Source organism: Buteo buteo, chromosome Z (genome assembly GCF_964188355.1).
Source record: "Buteo buteo chromosome Z, bButBut1.hap1.1, whole genome shotgun sequence".
NCBI lineage: Eukaryota > Metazoa > Chordata > Aves > Accipitriformes > Accipitridae > Buteo > Buteo buteo.
Window position 1 is genome coordinate 88731720 of NC_134204.1, and position 18390 is coordinate 88750109.

Genomic DNA, 18390 nt, shown 5'->3' on the forward strand with positions numbered 1-18390 from the left:
AGGCCACAGAACTGGGAATTAAAACTGGATTCGAGGAGGAAAAAAAATCCCAACCCGGAATTGGGGAGATGCTCTGTGGTCACTGGAAAAGGGATGCAAAGATGAAGGTGTCGAGGAAGAGGAGGATGAAGAGCGAAAGGGGAAAAGAAGCGCTACGGAAGCGGCTGGTTTTGGAGGAGCATCCTTACGGGAATGGACAGGCTGAGCTTGGGGATCCCCCCTCGATCCTCCATCCCTGGGGATCCCCCCCCCCGGATTGGGATGGAGCTGCCGATTCCCTTCCAGAATAATCCAAGCGCATCCCCCCAAAGGGGGACCCCAGGTCCCAGGAAAATGAGGGGGGGAAAGGGGACGTGCGTGGAGCCTGGCCCAAAAATTCCCATTTTTTTTCCCATTTTTCTCCCATCCCTTGCACTCCCGCCCGCGAGGCCGGGGGGGCTCGGGCAGGAGCGCAAGGGGGAGGGGAGGGTGGTGGGATGTATCCGTATCCCACCGGTCTTTTCCCAATGCATCCCATCTCCCAGGTTTTTAGGGGCTTTTAATCATCATTTTATATATCTAGAGCTCTCCAACATCGTCAGGATTGGGAAATGGAGGGGGGGGGGGGGAAGGCTTTATGATACGGTAAATCCTTTTCCTAGTCGGATTCTCTGCTGGATAAATCGCCCGCCAGGAGCGGAGGCGGCTGATGGAACTGGTGGTGTCGCGCCCCCCCCCCCCCAAAAAAAAGAGATCTGGGGGGAAATTTGGGGGTTGCCCCCCCCCCAAAAAAAAACCAACCCCAAACCACCTGTTTCGATGGATAAGAACTCAGCGGGTTGTTTTTTTTTTTAACGCTTGCTGGCCGGGATTAGGGAATACGAAGTGAGCGACCTCCCCCCAGCCCCCCCCCACCCCCGATGCACTCCCACCATTACGGCCGCCAAAACCTTCGGTTTCCCCCCCCCAAAAAAATGGTGGTGAATTATCTACGGGCGGGGGGGGTGGGGTGTGTGCCCCCGGGCTCTGGCGGCTTGGGGGGGTCCTGGAGGAGAAGAATGACCCCAAAAAGGGGAGGGGGGACGGACACGACACCCCCCCGGGCAGGGAAAATTGGGGAGGGGATGGGGGGGATCCCCGCTTATGGGGGGGTGTGTGCGGTTGGGGTGGGGGGTCCCGTGTCTCCCCCCGGGCTGAGCGGAATCCTCAGGTGGAATGAAAGAGGTTGGGATGGGGGGGGGGATTGGGGAATCCCGGAATAAGGGGGGACCCCCCCGGATCTCCCCCCCCCCCCGTTTCCCCGGGGCTCCTACCTGGGCTGCGGCTCCGCTCCGTGCCCCCCCCCGGAGCCGCCGCCGGCTCCGCTCCGCCGCCGCCGCGAGTTACTTCTCCATGGCGATGCCGGGCGGGGGGGGGGGCGGCGGGGCCGGGGGGGGGGGCGGAGCACGGGGGGATGGGGGGGGGTGCGGGGTGGGGGGAGCCCGGCCCCGCTGCCGCCCGCCCCCTCCCCGCCCCACCGGGACACCCCTTCCCCCCCAAATCGGGGCTGGCGGGGGGAGGAGGGGGGGGGAGCCCCCGCACCGGGCAGCAATAAGGAGGGGTGCAGGGAGAGGGACCCCCCCCACGGGATCCCCGACACCCCCTCTAGGACCCCCGAGGACCCCCACGACCCCCCTCCCCGGGATGCTCAATACCCCTTCTGACACCCCCCCCCCCTCCCCGCCGGGACCACCGGGACCCCCCCGGTGTCCCCCCCCCGCCGTTCAGCACCGGGGAGCGGACAGCTCCACCAGCCGCTGCCCGCTGTACCCCCCCCGGACCGACCCCCCCCCTCCAACCCCGGCCGTGCCTCAGTTTCCCCTTCCCGGGTCCCTAGGGCCTGTAGGACATTCCCTGGGACAGGGAGATTGGGGGGGGGCACCCCCGGTCACCCACACTCATTGGGGGGTCCCCCCAAGGAGCTGGGGGTCCTCTCAGTCACCCACACCCGTTGGGGGGGTCCCCGTGTGGTGCCCCCCTGGTCTCATACACACACTGCAGGGAGGTCCCCAAGAAACTGGGGGTCCCCCCTGGTCATTCACACCCACTGGTGGGGTCCCCAAGGAGGTGGGGGTCCACCAGTCACGCAAACCCATTGTGGAGGGGAGCCCCAAGGAGCAAGGGTGGGGGGGGGTCCTCTGGTCACACACACCCATGAAGCTGGGGATCCCCCCCAGCCACATCTGCCCAAAGAACAGCGGGTCCCCAAAAAGCCAGGAGGGTCCCCAAAAAGCTGGAAGGGGTCCCCAGCCCCACACCAACCCCCCCCCCTCCAAAGAAGCCTGGGCCCCCATCACCCACAGGGCTGGGGGTCTCCCCCAGCCTCAGCCCCCATCACCTGCTGGGATGAGTCACCCCTGATTCTCCGGACGCGGCGGGGGGCTCTTCAGCATCGCCCAAAGCCGGATTCCGGCTTCTCCGGCGACGGCTCCGCGCCGGCACCTCCCCGCGTTCGGCCCTTCCCCGGCTCTGGCACAATTAGCGCAGGAACCAGATGCGAATCGCGCCGCAGCGAGGAGGGGAGGCAACCGGCACGGAGGCTGCCGGCACGGAGGTTGGAGGCTGCCGGCACGCCGCCAACGAGGGGCAGTGGGTGCCGGAGGCGCGCCAAGGGTCTGATCCCCAAAAAACGGGGTGTTCAGCGACAGGTCTGGGGCCCTTCTGCCGTCCCCGCCCCGTGGTTTGGCCACCGGCCATGTCCCGTCCCCCCACCAGCACCAGAGGAGCTTTCCCGGCCCCCGCCGGCATTCACCAGAGAAGCCAGGGCTGGTGGCAAGATGCCGGGCACGCGTTTATTGGCGAGGTGGGGGGGTGCGACAGGTTGGGGTACATCCAAGCCGGTGGCGGTCTCGCCACCGTTGAGGCCGAGGGACGCCGGCGTCATCTTCGGCATCGTCTTCCGCGGCCGGGTCACTCGACCACCACCCCGCGCCGGGCTCGGCGCTCCGCTTCCACCCGAAGCCGTTCCAGGATGCACCGAGCCGTCGGTTCCAAGCTGTGCTGGCGTTGGGAAGATGCGGGGTGAAGCCCGTGGAAGGGGGGTGTAACCGGATGCGGAATCACCACCACCACCACCACCACCACGACGCGGTGACACTCACCTGCAGGACGTGGAGCCCCTTCAGGCAGACGACGGCCAACTCGCGGAGCCCGTCGGCGGTCAGGTCGGTGTAGATCATGGAAAGCAGCGGGCTGGGGAAGCGCCGCGTCCAAAGGAGACGGAATTCGCCGGGTGGATTCCCCGCGGCGCCAGTGTATTTGTAACAGAGAAGCTCCTGCGGCGGTGGAGAGAAGATGTGAGGAAGTTGGGTTGGGGGCGGTCTACGCCAGCGGGGCGGTCGCGCGGCCCGGCACGGCCGTGCCGGGCCGCGCGACAGCCCCGCCGGCTTGCGGCGTCACCCACCTGCCCGTAAGTGCCGAGGAGGATCTCGCGGGCACCATCGAAGTCGACATCGGTCACCAGCGCACAGAGGACGCTGTCGTACTGGTCGCTGGCCGGTAAAATCAACTGGTCGCCCAGTCCGTTGGTTAAGACGTCCCTGGTTGGGGAGCGGTGTCGGGTGGTGAAGAGGAGCGAGGCGAGGGTCCCGCGCCGCCGTCCCAGCGCTCACCTGTACACCACGGAGAGCTCAATGGTGCTGGTGACAAGGACGCTGTAGCCCTGCGCGGCGATGGCGTCACCTGGGAGAAGAAGGTGGTGGGATGGGCGTCACCGGCTCCGAGGGGCTGCGGAGAGATTTGCCGGTGGCGGGGAGGGAAACCGGAGCTCCGGAGAGCCCGTGGTGCGGTGGCGGGCAAGGGATCAGTGCCACGGTGCCGCATAGAACTGGCTGTCCCCATTCCCTTACCGTCCTGGACTGCGCTAGCTCCCAGCTCCGATGGCAGCGGGAACACCAGGACCTTGGAGATGGGACCGTCCTGCTGGATACTCCAGCTCTGGAGCACCGCTGTGACAGAGAGGGGTTGCCGCAGGGATCCGTTGGCTGGGATGGGGCTCCTGGTCCCACCGACGCCGTCCCGCCTTCTCCCAGGGTGCATCCGGGAGCCAGGAAGGATCTGGCATTGGATCCAGGGACCAAAACCGTGCCCAACCCATTTTTCTGATGATCGCCCACCCTCTCCCTTGAGCCCATTAATCCCCCTTGGGTTGCGCGGGGCTAAACCAGATAAACCGTGCCATAGCGGCTGATTTAATGGCACCGGGATCATTAATTCCGTGCGGGAAAGGGGAAGACAGCGGTTGGCGCAGTCTCGGCAGCCGGTTCTCACCTCGACTGGCCTGGTCCACCCGAGCGACGCGGACGTAGCCGCTCTGGCAACCGAAGGCGGTGATGCGCTGGCCGGCGCCGGGGATGTTGCAGACGTCGAGCCAGAGGACGCTGCGGGGTGGGGGAGGGGAGCTAAGCCCTGGTCGGAGGGTGGGGGGAGGAGCAGGGGGCCCTCCCGAACTCCGAACCCCCGTCATCGTACTTGCTGGGCAGGTCCTGGAGCTCTGGGAAGAGGTGCTGGACCGGCTGCTCCTCAAACTGGTGCGAGCCTTCGTTCTGTTGGGGGAGAGAGAGTGGGGTTGGGCTGCACCACGGCAGGCTGGGGGGGGAAAGGGGGGAAAAGCGAGGGGGAGAGGGGGAAAAGCGAGGGGGAGAGGGGGAAAAGCGAGGGGGAGAGGGGGAAAAGCGAGGGGGAGAGGGGGAAAAGCGAGGGGAAAAGCAGGGAAAGTGAGGAAAGAAGTGGGGAAAGTGAGGGAAAAGAAAAAGCAAGAAAAAAGTGGGAAAAGCAAGAGAAAAAGTGTGAAAAGCGAGAAAAAAAGCAGGAAAAGTGGGGGGAAAAGGGGGAAGCGCAAGAGAAAAAGTGTGAAAAGTGAGGACAAAAGTGGGAAAAGTGGGGGGAAAGCCAGAGAAGTGTGGAAAAAGGAGGGGGAAGTAGGGGAAAATGCAGGAAAAGTGAAGGGAAAAGAGGGAAAAGCAAGAAAGAAGTGGGGAAGGGAGAAAAAAATGGGGGAAAGCGAGGAAAAAAGCAGGAAAGCGAGAAAAAAAAAAAGGTGGGGGAAGTGAGAAAAAAACAGGAAAAGTGAGGACAAAAGCAGGAAAACCAGTGGGAAAAGTGGGATGACAGCAGGGGCTCCGCTCACCTCCTTGTAGAGGTGGACAGAGGGGTCGTTCCCGCTCAGCAGAAAAACCGTCTCGGGTTTGTCACCGATGCAGACCCTGCGAGGACAGAGGAGGGAGGGTGACAGGGTGGGGGGTGCCGGGGCAGGGCTGTGGGGCGTGGCAGGGTGCGGCAGGGGGTGGGCTACACACTCGGCGTGGCAGAGCTGGAACGGGGTGAACTGGAGCTCCAGGTTGAGGCAACTCTCTGTGGGAGAGAGGGGAGCACAGGTCCAGGGGCCGTGCCGAGAGGCCCTGGCACCCGCCGTGTCCTCCTGGGGGGGACATGGAGCCCCTGGGAGGGGGGGCGGACCCCAGGAGGGGACACACTTACGCGCCACAGAGTCAAGGTCGTACTCGGAGCCGGGCTCATAGTCGCAGTAAATGTTGAGGAAGGGGCTGGCTTTGTCCCCGGAGTCCTGGGGGGGGTGGCAGAGGGGGTGGGAATGGGGGCAGGCCCCCCCTTCCCCCCACAATCCTGGTCCCCCCCCCCGCCCCATCGCAGGGCCGTACCTTGATGAAGGTGATGCCGACCACGAGCCCGCGCTGGGGGGGCGATTTCGGGAAGGAGTCGATGGAGACAATCTCGGCGTCAACTGCGGTGGCGGACCCTCAGTGGGGGCGGCCCCCCGCTCCCCTTCAACCCCCCAGGACCCCCCAGATCCCCAGGGCCCGCCCCAGCCCCCTGGGACCCCACATGGGCCTTTCCCCCCCGCCAGGAGCCACCCAAACCCCTGCCCTTTGCCCTGTGGCCCCCTGCGACCCCTGACCCAGACTGCCACCCAGGCCCCTTGACCCCTGGCCCTCATAACCCCATCTCTGACCCCCTATAACCCCTTCTTGTGACCCTTCATAACCATTCATCCCTGACCCCCATAACCCCTCCATAACCCCTCACCCACAACCCCCCAGACCCCACAACCCCTCATCTATGACCCCTGACCCCTTATAACCCCTCACCCATGACCCCCAGACCCCACAACCCCTCCCCTATAACCCCTGACCCCTTATAACCTCTCACCCATGACCCCCGACCCCACAACCCCTCCCCTATGACCCCTGACCCCTTATAACCTCTCACCCATGACCCCCGACCCCACAACCCCTCCCCTATGACCCCTGACCCCTTATAACCTCTCACCCATGACCCCCGACCCCACAACCCCTCCCCTATGACCCCTCACCCCTTATAACCCCTCACCCATGACCCCTGACCCCCCCAACCCCTCCCCTCGGACCCCCGACCCCCGTACCCGGGATGTAGGTGAACTGCAGTTCCCTGGCCACGGGCCGCAGCCGCTGCCGTAGGTCATGGTACCGGAAGTAAATCACCTTCCCCTTCAGCGCCGCCGCCAGCAGCCCGCCGGGCCCCTCCCCGCCCTCCAGAGCCGCCAGCCCGTACACGTTGCTCTGCGAGGCCAGCCGGCTGAAGCTGTCCTCCACCAGCGGGCACCGGACCGCCATGGCGGCACCGGATAACGGGCACCGGATACCGGCACCGCCGCGGACCGCCCCGCCCCGCCCCGCGGGGGCCTTCCTCGGCCCGGCGCCGACGCGACGTCATCGCCGCGACGCCCCGCGCTCGTCCCGGTTGGCTGGGGGGCGGGGTGTTGCGTTGTAACTCCGCCCCCCCGGGAAGGGCGGGGTGAGCGTTTGCGTTGCTCCGCCTCCGGGGCGGGGCGTGAGGTGTGAGCCCGCCTCTGGGGCGGGGCGTGAGGTGAAACCCCGCCTCTGGGGCGGGGCGTTAGCGAGGGGGCGGCGCCTAGGGGAGGCGATGGGGCACAACAGGGACCCCGGGGGTGGGGGGCTGTGGGGCGGGGTACAGCACAGGCTCGTTAATTAACACCCCCCGGCAGCCTTAACGAGGCCAGGGACGGCGTTACCCTTTGGGGGCGGTGAAGTCAGCCCCAGCACTGGGGGTTTTTGGGGGTTAAGTGGGGGGGCAGCAGCCCCCCCATCCATGCCCCCCCCACCCCCAACACAGACCCTGGCCCGTCTCCGCTCATGCAACGTTTTTATTTGTGAGGATGCAGTACAGCCAGCCGAGCCCCGCCGTCGACACCATCGCATGCAGCAGGCCCTGCCCTTCCTCCTCCTCACCCCTCCTGGGGCCAGGTCGGGGGGGACACTATACCCGCAGCCGCCAGGGAGAACGGGGACCCCCAGAGCGAAGGGAGGGCGGAGGGGGAGAGCTCCAAACCCGGGCTCCCAGGGAATATATTACACCATTAAATATCTGAAGAGGGGTCCATGTACAAGGAGGGGGGGAGCGGGGGCAGCTCCGGAAAATGGGAATGGCTCCAGAAAAGGGGAATTGAGGGGGGGGGTGTCTGCAAAGGTCAGGGGACAGCTGCCTAGCGTAAGTCCTCCTCCTCGCCCTGGATGGTTTTCTTGATGCGGAGCAGCATGGTGGTGAGCCACTGGTCCAGCCGGGAGATGGAGTCGTATTCCTTCACCTGGCAGGGGAAGAAAGGAGGAGGAGGATGAAGGTGTTAGTTGGGAGGAAGCTAGAGGGGGAGGAGGGGGCTCCTTCCACCTTCATGTTTGGGGTGAATTCCCACGTTTTACTGGCACCAGCATTAAACCTACCGCATCGGTGTAGCCGTCGATGTTCTGTTCCTCGTGAGCATCCAGCAATTTCTAGAAGACAAAAGCAGAGAAGGGGAGGGGGATGAGTGAGGGGACACCCCCCCCCCCCAACTCTCCGCTCCCCCGAGGAGGGGGAACCCTCCCAAAAACCCTCTGCTCACTTTGGCTTCACTCCCATCTTCCTCAAGAACAGATTTGGAACGCGGTGGGGGGGGGACAGAGCTGCCTGGCCTGGCCGGAGCCGAGCCCACTGCAGCCAGGAGCTTCCCAGGGAGCAACCAGGCTGTGGCTCATCCCAGCCCCCGGCCCTTTATCGCGCTCCCCGGGATCGGGAAGCCGTCCCGGCGGTGTTTCCGTCCCCGTGACGTAGCCGAGAGGAAGGAGGGGAATTCTGCTGCTCACCTTGACCAGTTTGCACTCCCTGGAGTCCGTAAAGGCTGGAAACATCTCTTCGTACTTTTGCACGGCCAGCTGGAGGGGAGGAGGAGGAGGAAGGGCCGTGAGGAGGAAGGGCATGAGGCAGAACGGGCACAAGAAGGAAGGGGCATGAGGTAGAAGAGGAGCACCCATGAGGGGAGCAGTTCCCATGGGTGGGCTCGTTTTGGGACCTTATTTCGAGCAGAGGCAGCATCCCCGTGTCCCTGCTAGCCCGGAGGGCAGGAGAGACCCCCCCAGCCCCTTCCCGACCCTCCACTGGCCAGTGCCAGGGGGGTTTCCGTGCCCTGTCCCCCACCTTTGCGTTAAGCATGTCAATGCAGAAGTGGCAGAGGGCTGCCTTGAAGAAGTACTCCTTGGCGCTGTACTTCAGCAGGGGACTGTCCATCGCGCTGGTGCCCACCTGCAGAAGACAATCAGGAGGGGGACAGGGATTGGAGATTTCCCGAATTATTTAGGGAGCTCTGTCGGAGGATGCTCTCCCGAGACGTGTGTTGGGCAGGAGGCACAGACCTGCTCATAGATCTCCACGGCTTTCTGGTACTGCTCCAGCTGGGCCGCGTAAGTGGCCACTTTCAGCAAGCACTTGTTGGCAGAGCTGTGGGGAAAGGAAAGCCGAGAGAGCTCAGGGCAGGGCTCTCTGCCGGGAGCATCGTACTGCCCACAGAGCCGTAACCCCAACGGCAAGGCCCCCCCACGCCGCTGACACCCCAGTTCCCACCCAAACACTGGGAACTGGGGTTCCCCATGGTGGGGGGCAAGAGCCCAGCAGCACCGGGAGCTCTCTTCTGCCCCCAGCACGGCACATAGAAAGCCGGTTCAGAAACTGGTGGCAGGGATGAGAAAGGAATCGAGCAGCAGCGAAAACACCCATCGGCCGCTTGCTTCAGAGGGGGATGTCGCTTCAGAGACAGAAACTCGGCCACCATCTGTTTCCTGACCCAGCCCACGCCGTGCCGGAGCACCGATCCCATGGGGAGAGCTGCTCTGGCAGCTCCTGCAGTGCCGGGAACAGGCAGGGCTGCTCTGCCTTTACCTGTTGGACTCTTCCCCTTTGTAGTAATCCGCAGCCTGCTCGTAGTGGGCTATCGCCTAGGAGGAAGGCAGACACGGTCAGGGCGTAGCACACCACCAAAAAAATACATATATATACATACAAAAATACAAAGATATGGGAGCCGCAGAGCCTGCAGCGATGCTGTGCTCAGGAGAATCCTCCCCAGCCTGGCCTCACAGGGCGCACGCCTGCTCCCAGCCGCCCACGCAGCTTCCGCTGCCCGCGCTGCCATCTGTGCTGGCTGCGGCGGCCGGCTCCCATCCCAAGGTGGCAACTGGCCGGCAGCTCCCTGCCGAGACAAGGTCAGTGCGGCAAGAGGGCTTGGATCTTCACGGGGCGGGGGGGTGAGATGCCAGCCCAGCGAGCATCCTGGCACGTCGCAGCTTTACCGGGATGAGCAAAGATACGCTCCCTCCCCAGAGGAAAGTTATTTTTCTCTTTTCAGCCCATTCTTTAAGGGGGTGGCTCATCTCCTGGCTGCCTGTGGGCGCGTTTCACACCCATCTCCTGCCAACAGGCTGGGGACCTACTGGGCAGCTAAATTTGAAGACGAATCGTATCGCTGCCATGGAACACATAGGATCAGTGCCGAGGAAGAGGAGGTTTTCCTGATGGGAGCTCACAAATCCGGCTGAGCAAGCTCGGCCCTTTCCCAGAGCTCCAAAGTCCTGCCTTGAGGGCAAATCCCTGTTATTCTCTCCAAGAAACTCATCAGAGAACAGGGCAAGACGGCACCATGGGTTATTCCCAGGAGCTGTCAAGGAGGGTGTCGGAGAGGGTTGCTGGGAGGAGTGTCAAGAACAGCCCTAAATTAACTTGGGAAACAAGCAGAAGCCTGAATTAGATCCATGCAGGATGTGGAAAAAACTTGTTTCCCTTTAAAATGAACCTGGTTTATCCCCCAAGGAAAAAAAAAACCCACCCCACTGAGTCAGAATCCGGAGCCACGGGGGTAGGAACAGCATCTGTGGAGGCAGCCCTGCGGGACCCTGCAAGCACCTGAGCCTCCAGGAAGCCGGAGGGCTTCGCTACCTCCATCCGTAGCGGCGATTTCTTCTCAGATGGCTCCAGTCAAACTGTTCTCGCACTTCCCAGATGCCCACGCAAGCCCAAAGCCTTTTTTTTTTTTTTTTTTTTTCTCTCTCCCCTTCATTAGCTGCGGCGTCAAGGCTGTTCCAAGCATCTTCCCGGGTTTGTGCAGGGCTGACACACACCAGGAAGCATCACTAGTATTTGGGGCTTAAAGCCACCGCAACGGTAGCCGGCAGACCTCAGAGGAGCAGCGGGCACGTTTCAGGGAAGAAGCAAGAACAGCCTGAGGGCAAAGGGTGACCTGCTGAGGGTACGTCACCCTGAGCAGGTATGACAGCTCTGAGCTCATCTGCCGGGGTTGCGATGAATCAGCAAAGCCCTCTGGAGCCAAGAAGCCTCCAGGTTTTGACCACTTCCAAATCCCTGCTTGAATTGAAGGTGGCATTTAGGAAAGCTGGAAGACGTGCAGCTCTGCCTCCCCATGCCCCGACAGCCAGCCACCTGCCCTACGGCATTACCCTCTCTTCCCCCACGTTTACCTTTTCGATGTCCACCAGCTCCGTCTCATAGATTTCTGCTATCGATATGTGGTGCTTCGCAGCGATGGTGAACCGACCCTGGAAGCAGAAAGGAGTTTGCACACCTGGGCTGGGACTCACCGGGGTGCTGGGAAGAGCTCTCCAAGCCCAACGGGAGCAGGAAAGCTGCTCCAAGGGCAGGCAGCGCTGCCAAACTTGCCATTCCCAGTGCTCAGGGAAGGCTTTGGTCCCTGCCCATCATGTATTTGCCTCCAGGTCTCACTGGGCGCGGGTTTCGGCCCCATGCAAAGCCAGCAAGCTGGACATAAACCGCCCCCCTTGACCTCTCTGAGCTGAGGGCGCAGAGAGGTGGGTCAGACCCTTTGGCCTTGCCACCCTCCCTCCTAGTGAGAAGAGCATGGCCAGGCTTACCATGTCTGTGTAGATCTCGATAGCTCTGATCAAACAGTTAATGGCCTCTGAGAAGAAAAAGAACAGATTTGTGAGCACGGGCGTTTTGGAAGAGTGGTGCTGTTTGCCACCCCTCCCTCCCGCTCCCAGCCTCCCCCCAAAGCAAGGTAGCTGTATTTATAGCACACTCAAAGATCGATAGCTACTCAAGCTGAGGCTACAGGCTTCGAGGGAAATTTAGAGCACGCAAGTGGTGACAGCGACCATCAGAGAACAGCAGAGCAAATCAAAGACTCTCTGCTGGCACCGTTGCATCCCTATGCCCCAGCGTTCCATCAGCTGATGGCTAAGAGTCAGCCAGTTTGCACCAGGCAGCCTACGGACGCTTTGCCGTATCAGAGGTTTCTGATCACAGACCACCTACAACAAGATCAGCAACTCTGCTTTTGTAGGTAACTCCTGCAGACAGGAGTTATCCGAAGCCAAGGGGCAGGCAGAGAGGTTTAGGCTTTAATGGCAGCCTCCGAGCTCTCCAACTGCCGAGGAGCTGGTGCTGCTACGCTTCCACCACAGCCCTTCTCAAAGCACGCTGTGCCCCAGGGCGGACAGGAGCAGAGGAGGGGAAAAGGACACATCTCCTGAGGTCCCCAGAGCAGGTGGGTAGCAAAAAGCAGAACCCAGACACGCTCCATCCAGTGGCCTGTGCCGCTGGGCCAGCCCGGGAGCTGGGAGGCATGAATAAGGTTATTTGTTTCCCAGAACAAAAGGCTTTTGTTTGGGGTGTAGGGCATTTGAGATGCAGACCCCTAAACGTTTGGGATGCAGTTCTTGTGAAGGGAAAAGCCCCTGCAGTAACTCCACAGACCCCCTTCTACCCCACAGGACAGAGGCAGGAGTCCTCCACAGCCTCTCCCCAGACCGCGGGGTAGGATTTAATGCAGCATCAACTCAGACCTGGCCCTCTCTGTGGCATTTTGCCCCAGAAGGTTATCCAAAGGGAGATGCGCTTGCTGCTCAGACAAATGCCCAGATCCACCACAGTCCAGGACAGGGGGGCTGAAGCCGCAGCGTTTTGCTGTATTTCAGGAGGAGGTGCCTTCCCCTTGCTGACTCCGAAGAGGCGTGGGAGGAACTCTGCTGCAGCTAAATGCCAGGCTCCAGGAGACGGATCTTTTTCTGACTGCTCCCAGCTGTCAGGCTCGCGGTGCTCCCTACCAGGGAGCCGAGCAGCGCAGGAGCTGCCATCTGACTGACAGCTGCCACAGCCGCGTCTTCACCGCACCCAGCCCCGGGCATATGGGACGGCAGTTCACGGTGGAGGAGAGATGGGAGCGGCAGGGGGAAGAGAAGGGAGCGGGGCTGGATCCCCAGTTCGTGTCACGGCTGACCCAAGGGACCATGGCAGCACGGGCGCTCGGGTCTGAGGGCAGGAGCCGGTCCCTCCGGCACCGCTGCCTGCAGCTCCTGGGTAAAGGCAGCTGCAGGGCCTTTAGCCAGCTCTGAGGACAAAGTCAGTTCACCGAGAAGAGGCAGTCGTGGACACGCAGACGGTGTTCAACCACGTTTTTCTCTCCACAAGTTCACCCACAAGGTTGCGTCTTTATCCTGGCCTGTCCAGCCGGCCCCATTGAACACCTCACCTGCCAGAAGTCTCCACCTAGCATGGACCCATCCCCACCACAGTGAATTCCCATGTATTCAGGAAGGTTTTTGCACCAATTAGGAAGAGGCAGGCTCAGCCTCCGCCTTTTCCCTCCAGTTTACCGAAAGCCACAATGCGCTGGGGTGGGGGAGCCAGCACGTTTCGGCACACCGGCTCACACAGCTACCCGAGAGAGGAAAACTCAGGTCGAGAGCAGCGTGAGCGGATAATCAGAACATAAATCTCTGGGAGATTAAACAAATCCTCCAGGAGATTAAATTTGTTTTCTCCTCAGGTTATTTCATTATCTTCTCTGAAAATCACCCAAACTGATCCGGCCCCGGCACAGATAACCCTGGGGGCTACAGTAAACTAGCGAGGCAGCTTGCCAGGAACAGCAAAGCATTCCCCTACAGCATGGGGAAATGCAAGGAAAGCAAGACCAACTCTCATGCTCCTTCCCCTCTTCGTATCCTAAACCAAACAGCCCACGCTCGTCAGCTTCCACCACTATATTCCCCTCTTGTGCTCCAGATCAGGCAGAGGAGAGCTAGGATCCAAATCACCCACAGAGGAACATGCAGGACACCTCAACTCATCACCCGTCCCACCGAAGCCAGCTGAAACACCAGCCGTCGAGAAGGAGAAGCGTTTACTCTCAGCTGGTCCATCAAGCCCAGAACACCTCCTCCCCGGCTCGGCTCCCAACAGCCCAGGAGCTGCTCTAACACTGGAGCTAAGGGAGCCAAACAAAGTGCGATCCACGCGCGGCGCGTGAATCACGACCAAAACCCTTCTGCAGCTTCAGCTGAAGCCATATGCTCAGAGTCGGGCTCGGCAGGCAGCACAGGGATTCCCGCGGAAGAGGTGGGGAAAAGGGGGGGGGGGGAACCAACGTCATCCGGCAGGCACGCTGGCTGTGGAGGTGAACTTTGCTTGCCGTCAGCTACCAGAGCGACTCACAGCTCGGGGGAAGCACATCAAATCCAGCCCACAGCATCTTGGCTCGCTCCCAAAGGTGTCGAAAGGATGGGATAACACACACCAAGGAGAAACCCTTGTGTAACGGGCAAAAACCCAGCAGATAGGCATGACACGCAGCCAGTGGTAACTGAAATCGGGGCGTTCTATGTGTGCTCCCTAGCTTGAGAGGCTGAAAAATCCCCAGCTCTGAAAGGCTGGAGGGAAATCAAGCCCTTACCTTGCGGGTCAGCTTTCTTGAAGGCATTGCCCGCGTCCACAAAGTTGGTGGCTGCGTCGTGCTTGCTCTGCAGCTGCAGGTGGAGCTGTGCCGCCTGGCAAAAGGCATTCCCTGCGGCTGGAGAAGGAGAGGAAGCTCAGGAGCATCGTCTTAACCATTTCAGAGAGATGGGATGGAAAAGCTAGGTGCAGGCAGGTTAGTCAGCTCAAAATCAAGCTAAAATAAGCCAGCACCGTTGAGCCTGTGCCGGCTTTCAGACCCAGAGGCGTTCACTCCTCCCTGGAGAAGGCGAGGAGACTGCACCCCCAGCCCAGGGAAACAGCTCACAGCCGCACATGTACGTACCGCTCCAGTTTTTGGCCATTTTGAACATGTTTGCTGCTCGGGCGTAGATGTCGCATGCTTCCTCTATCCTGGAGGAGCCCCTGGAAGCAAACAGAAGCCAGGCATTGCATAAATGCCTGCTGGGAAGCTCAAACCCTGTGCCTGAGCAGAAAAAAAAATAAATCGCATTGCTTCACTCCAGCTGCCAACAAGAGCAAGAGAGGCTCCCTGGGGCGAGCTGCCGACACAGCCGAGTCTCTCCCAGCTCAAGGGGCAGAGACCGGGCCCCTGCAGGACTCTCTTGGGAAGCTGCAGTTAAAACAGAGGCCAACAGGGAGAAAAAAGCGGGTCTGCTGCTTGCTTGCTCCGAGCCAAAGCTCGCAGATGGCCCAGTAGCTCGCATGGCCAGAGAAGCCATGCTCGCAGCCATGGGGAAGAACCCCAACCCTTCCCTGCTCTAAATCTCCCCGCTGACAGTGGGAGCTGGGTTAGTCCTTCACAGAAGCACTTTTTTATTAATAATTAACGAGCAGAGGAATCCCTCCCGCAGCAAAGGGGTGAAGTGCCAGTCCCAAAACGAACCCACGTTGCTCCTTTTGGCGAAGCCCTAGCTCACGGCCCTCCCTCTGCCACCGGGGGCACAGCCAGCACCCGCTGCGGTATCCTCCCGGCCCCCAAAACAGCCTGAGGGGAGTGAGGAGGGAGCCAGCTCATCCAACAATGACCCGTTTTTGAAATGCAGGGTCTGCAGGACACCAGCACCACCTTCCAGCTCTCCGGCTCTGCTAGAAAGCACATTCCTCTGCCGACCTCACCGATTCTGACTAGAAATCCTGGCTGGTGACTCAAGGGAGCTTATTACAGTCATATTTGTGTTTTGGAGGCTTTTTCTAAGCACAAGCTTAGGCAGTTTTGCTCACGTTTCCTCCCTTTCACTAGAAACCTGCAGTCAGAGACATGGCAGGGGCTTGGCAGGAGCGACTCGCCGGAGTCAGCAGCTCCACCAGTTCGGATTGGTTTGAGCAGCAAAGTTCTCCCACTCCCCTAAAAAATAAGGAAAGCATCAAGGCAGCCGCTCCGCCCAAGGAACAAACCGCGTTCCCAGCGATGCCATCCCCACTGAACGCCGGCTGATAAGCGGGATAAAAGGGCAATAAGCATCTGGCGGATTTCGGCAGCCAGACTTCACGTGCGCAGGGCTGATGACGGCTTAAGGCTGTTTGAGATGACTACGGAGATCTCAGTGCTTTACAAAACTGCCTTTTAACTCAAGAGAATCCCAGCTGCGATTAGAAATTGCCATTTAATACCTAAATGCCCGAGTTTTCCATCTCATGTTAATTTGGAGCTGTTAAATAACATTAAGGAGGGCGAGCTGCAGGAAACGCAACGGCACGGCGAAGCGAAGGGCAGCAGAAACCACTGCTGTGGTCCCTCTCATGCACAAAACCCGCCCCCAGCATCTCCTTCCCAACCACAGCCCCAGGAAAACAAACCTCCCCCTTATCAGGCAAGGGATGGTCTTGCTCTTGTTTATGAAATCACCCTGTTAAAGCCGAATTTTGCAACATTAAGCAAGGGGAATCTCTCGTTTCTCCCCTAGCGCTAGAGTTGTGTAAAGCCGGAGTTAAAGCCAGGCCTGGTCAGGCAGCGTGGGCGTGAAACCGGCCTGGTCTGTGCACAGAGACGAGTCTGAGCAGCACCAAGGGGACAAATCAAACCCCTGGGGTTTGTCCTTTGCCAGTACGATGAGGGGCAGGGGGGAGCAGAACTCCGTCAGCCCTGACGAGCCCCCACAGAGATGTACCACTAGCCAGGACTGTGCACGGCAGAATTTAAAGTTTAACTCCCCCCTCCCCAAATCTGAACTGGTCATAAAGCCCATGCTGAAAGCAAGGGACAAGTTCATGACAAATTGAGAGGCCATAAGAGCGCTTGCTGGTTTTTAACAGCCTTCCCCGCTCTCATCTGTAGCCCCCACACCCCATGACATGACCTTACGCCCTCTGCCAGCCCCCAGCACCCCCCCAGTGCCCACTCTTCACCCCAGTGCCCCCCTGAAGCTCTTAACACCCCTTACCCTTGCCCAGTGTCCACACCCCAGCCCCCCAGAAGACCCTAGTACCTTCTTCCCACACCCAGCACCCCCACCATGACCACCCATCAGCCCAAAGCCCCCCAGAAGCTCCTTACACCCCTTCTCTGCCCCCTGTACTCCCTCAGAGCCCACCCTTCACCCCAAAACTCCCCAGGGCCCACCACCTTCACCCCAAAGACCCCCAGAAGCTCCTTACACCCCTTCTCTGCCTCTCTGCACCCCTTCAGAGCCCAGCCCTCACCCCAAAACCACTGCAGGGCCCACCACCTTCACCCCAAAGCCCCCCAGAAGCTCTATACACCCCTTCTCTGCCCCTCTGCACCCCCGCAGTGCCCATCCCTCACCACAAAGCCCCCCTGGAGCCAGCACCTTCACCCCAAAGCCCCCCAGAAGCTCCTAACACCCCTTCTCTGCCCCCCTGTACTCCCTCAACACCCATCTTTCACCCGAACACCCCCCAGAGGCCAACACCTTCACCCCAAAGCCCCCCAGAAGCTCCTTACACCCCTTCTCTGCCCCTCTGCACCCCCTCAGAGCCCAACCCTCACCCCAAAGCTCCCCAGAAACTCATAACACCCCTTCTCTGCCCCCCCTGCACCCTCTCAGCGCCCACCCTTCACCCCAAACCCCCCAGGGCCCAGCACCTTCACCCAAAGACCCCCAGAAGCTCCTAACACCCCTTCTCTGCCCCCATGTACTCCCTCAACACCCATCTTTCACCCGAACACCCCCCAGAGGCCAACACCTTCACCCCAAAGCCCCCCAGAAGCTCCTTACACCCCTTCTCTGCCCCTCTGCACCCCCTCAGAGCCCAACCCTCACCCCAAAGCTCCCCAGAAACTCATAACACCCCTTCTCTGCCCCCCCTGCACCCTCTCAGCGCCCACCCTTCACCCCAAACCCCCCCAGGGCCCAGCACCTTCACCCAAAGACCCCCAGGAGCTCATAACACCCCTTCTCTGCCCCCCTGTACCCCCTCAGCACCCACCCTGCACCCCAAAACCACCCCAGGGCCCAGCACCTTCACCCCAAAGCCCCCCAGAAGCTCCTTACACCCCTTTTCAGCCCCCCTGCACCCCCTCTCATCCCACCCCACCCACCCCAGGGCCCAGCACCCTCACCTCGAAGCCCCCCACCCCCTCCAAGAAGCTCCCGACACCCCCCCCAGCCCCTCACCGCTGTCAGCCCCCCGGAGCAGGGGGGGTGCCCAACCCCGAGGCGGACCGGCCGCGTCCCAGCGGCACGTACTCACCCGAAGAGGCCGGCGAAGAAGGACTGGGAGCCGCGGACCTTCTTGTCGGCCTCGGCCAGGAGCTGCAGGGCCTCTTTCTCCTTCCCGGCCTGGTCCATGGCGGCCGCCTGCAGCCGCGGCGCTCCGCCTACCGCTGACGCCGCCGCGCTCCCCCCTCACGTGACACGCCGGCGGCGCGCCGCATTGGCGGGCGGGCGGGCGCCCACGTGAGGCGGGCGGCGGCGGCGAAGGGCAGCGCTTCCTCCTCGCCTCCCCGCCGCAGGGGCGGGTGAAGAGAGACGGCGCCCCCTGGCGGCCGGGGGGAGCAGGCGCACGCAGAGGGCGGGGAGGGGGGCGCGGGGCGGGCGGCGGGGGGGGGGCGGCACCGGCAGCCCCCAAAATGGGCGATTTTCGGCCTTTTCAGGCATTTGGACGCGTTCCAGTGGCGTGAGGCTGATGCGCTGGGCTCCTCGGGGCGGGGGCGGGGGGGGGGGGGCAGAGGGGGGGTCAGGTATTGCCCACAGCCCTGCCTGGCACCGCACTCCCCCAGGGTGACGGCGGTGACATCACGGCCACCGCGCTGACATCACGGCCACCGCGCTGACGACATCGATCAACTACTTGAGGGCGTAGCCAGGGCCGGCGCTGCTTCTCCCCCCAGCCGAAAGGGCACTGACAGCGGAGGGGTCA

The 18390-nt window shown here is 61.6% G+C and overlaps 3 protein-coding genes across 3 annotated transcripts in view; 1 reads left to right on the forward strand and 2 right to left on the reverse strand.

Moving 5' to 3' along the window:
* Window positions 1-2496: 2496 nt before the first annotated feature.
* Window positions 2497-6693, reverse strand: KPTN (kaptin, actin binding protein). Its single transcript, XM_075020857.1, has 13 exons — window positions 6416-6693; window positions 5676-5758; window positions 5497-5581; window positions 5316-5370; window positions 5147-5222; window positions 4489-4562; window positions 4288-4397; window positions 3867-3965; window positions 3630-3699; window positions 3422-3557; window positions 3120-3293; window positions 2731-3013; window positions 2497-2633 (listed from the first exon to the last, which is right to left on the reverse strand). The coding sequence occupies exons 1-13, from the start codon at window positions 6624-6626 to the stop codon at window positions 2497-2499; spliced, it is 1593 nt and encodes a 530-aa protein (XP_074876958.1). The 5' UTR covers window positions 6627-6693.
* Window positions 6694-7159: 466 nt separating this feature from the next.
* NAPA (NSF attachment protein alpha) lies at window positions 7160-17878 on the reverse strand. The gene is made up of 11 exons (XM_075020233.1): window positions 17722-17878; window positions 14393-14472; window positions 14048-14164; window positions 11226-11272; window positions 10815-10892; window positions 9223-9278; window positions 8700-8784; window positions 8485-8589; window positions 8154-8222; window positions 7752-7802; window positions 7160-7618 (listed from the first exon to the last, which is right to left on the reverse strand). Exons 1-11 carry the CDS (start codon window positions 17817-17819, stop codon window positions 7517-7519), a joined length of 888 nt encoding a protein of 295 aa, XP_074876334.1. The 5' UTR covers window positions 17820-17878; the 3' UTR covers window positions 7160-7516.
* Window positions 17818-18390, forward strand: part of LOC142027170 (E3 SUMO-protein ligase ZBED1-like) — a 4422-nt gene continuing 3849 nt past the window's right edge. The window contains 1 exon segment of the mRNA XM_075020858.1: window positions 17818-17880. Within this exon segment, the coding sequence (XP_074876959.1) occupies window positions 17818-17880 (63 nt within the window).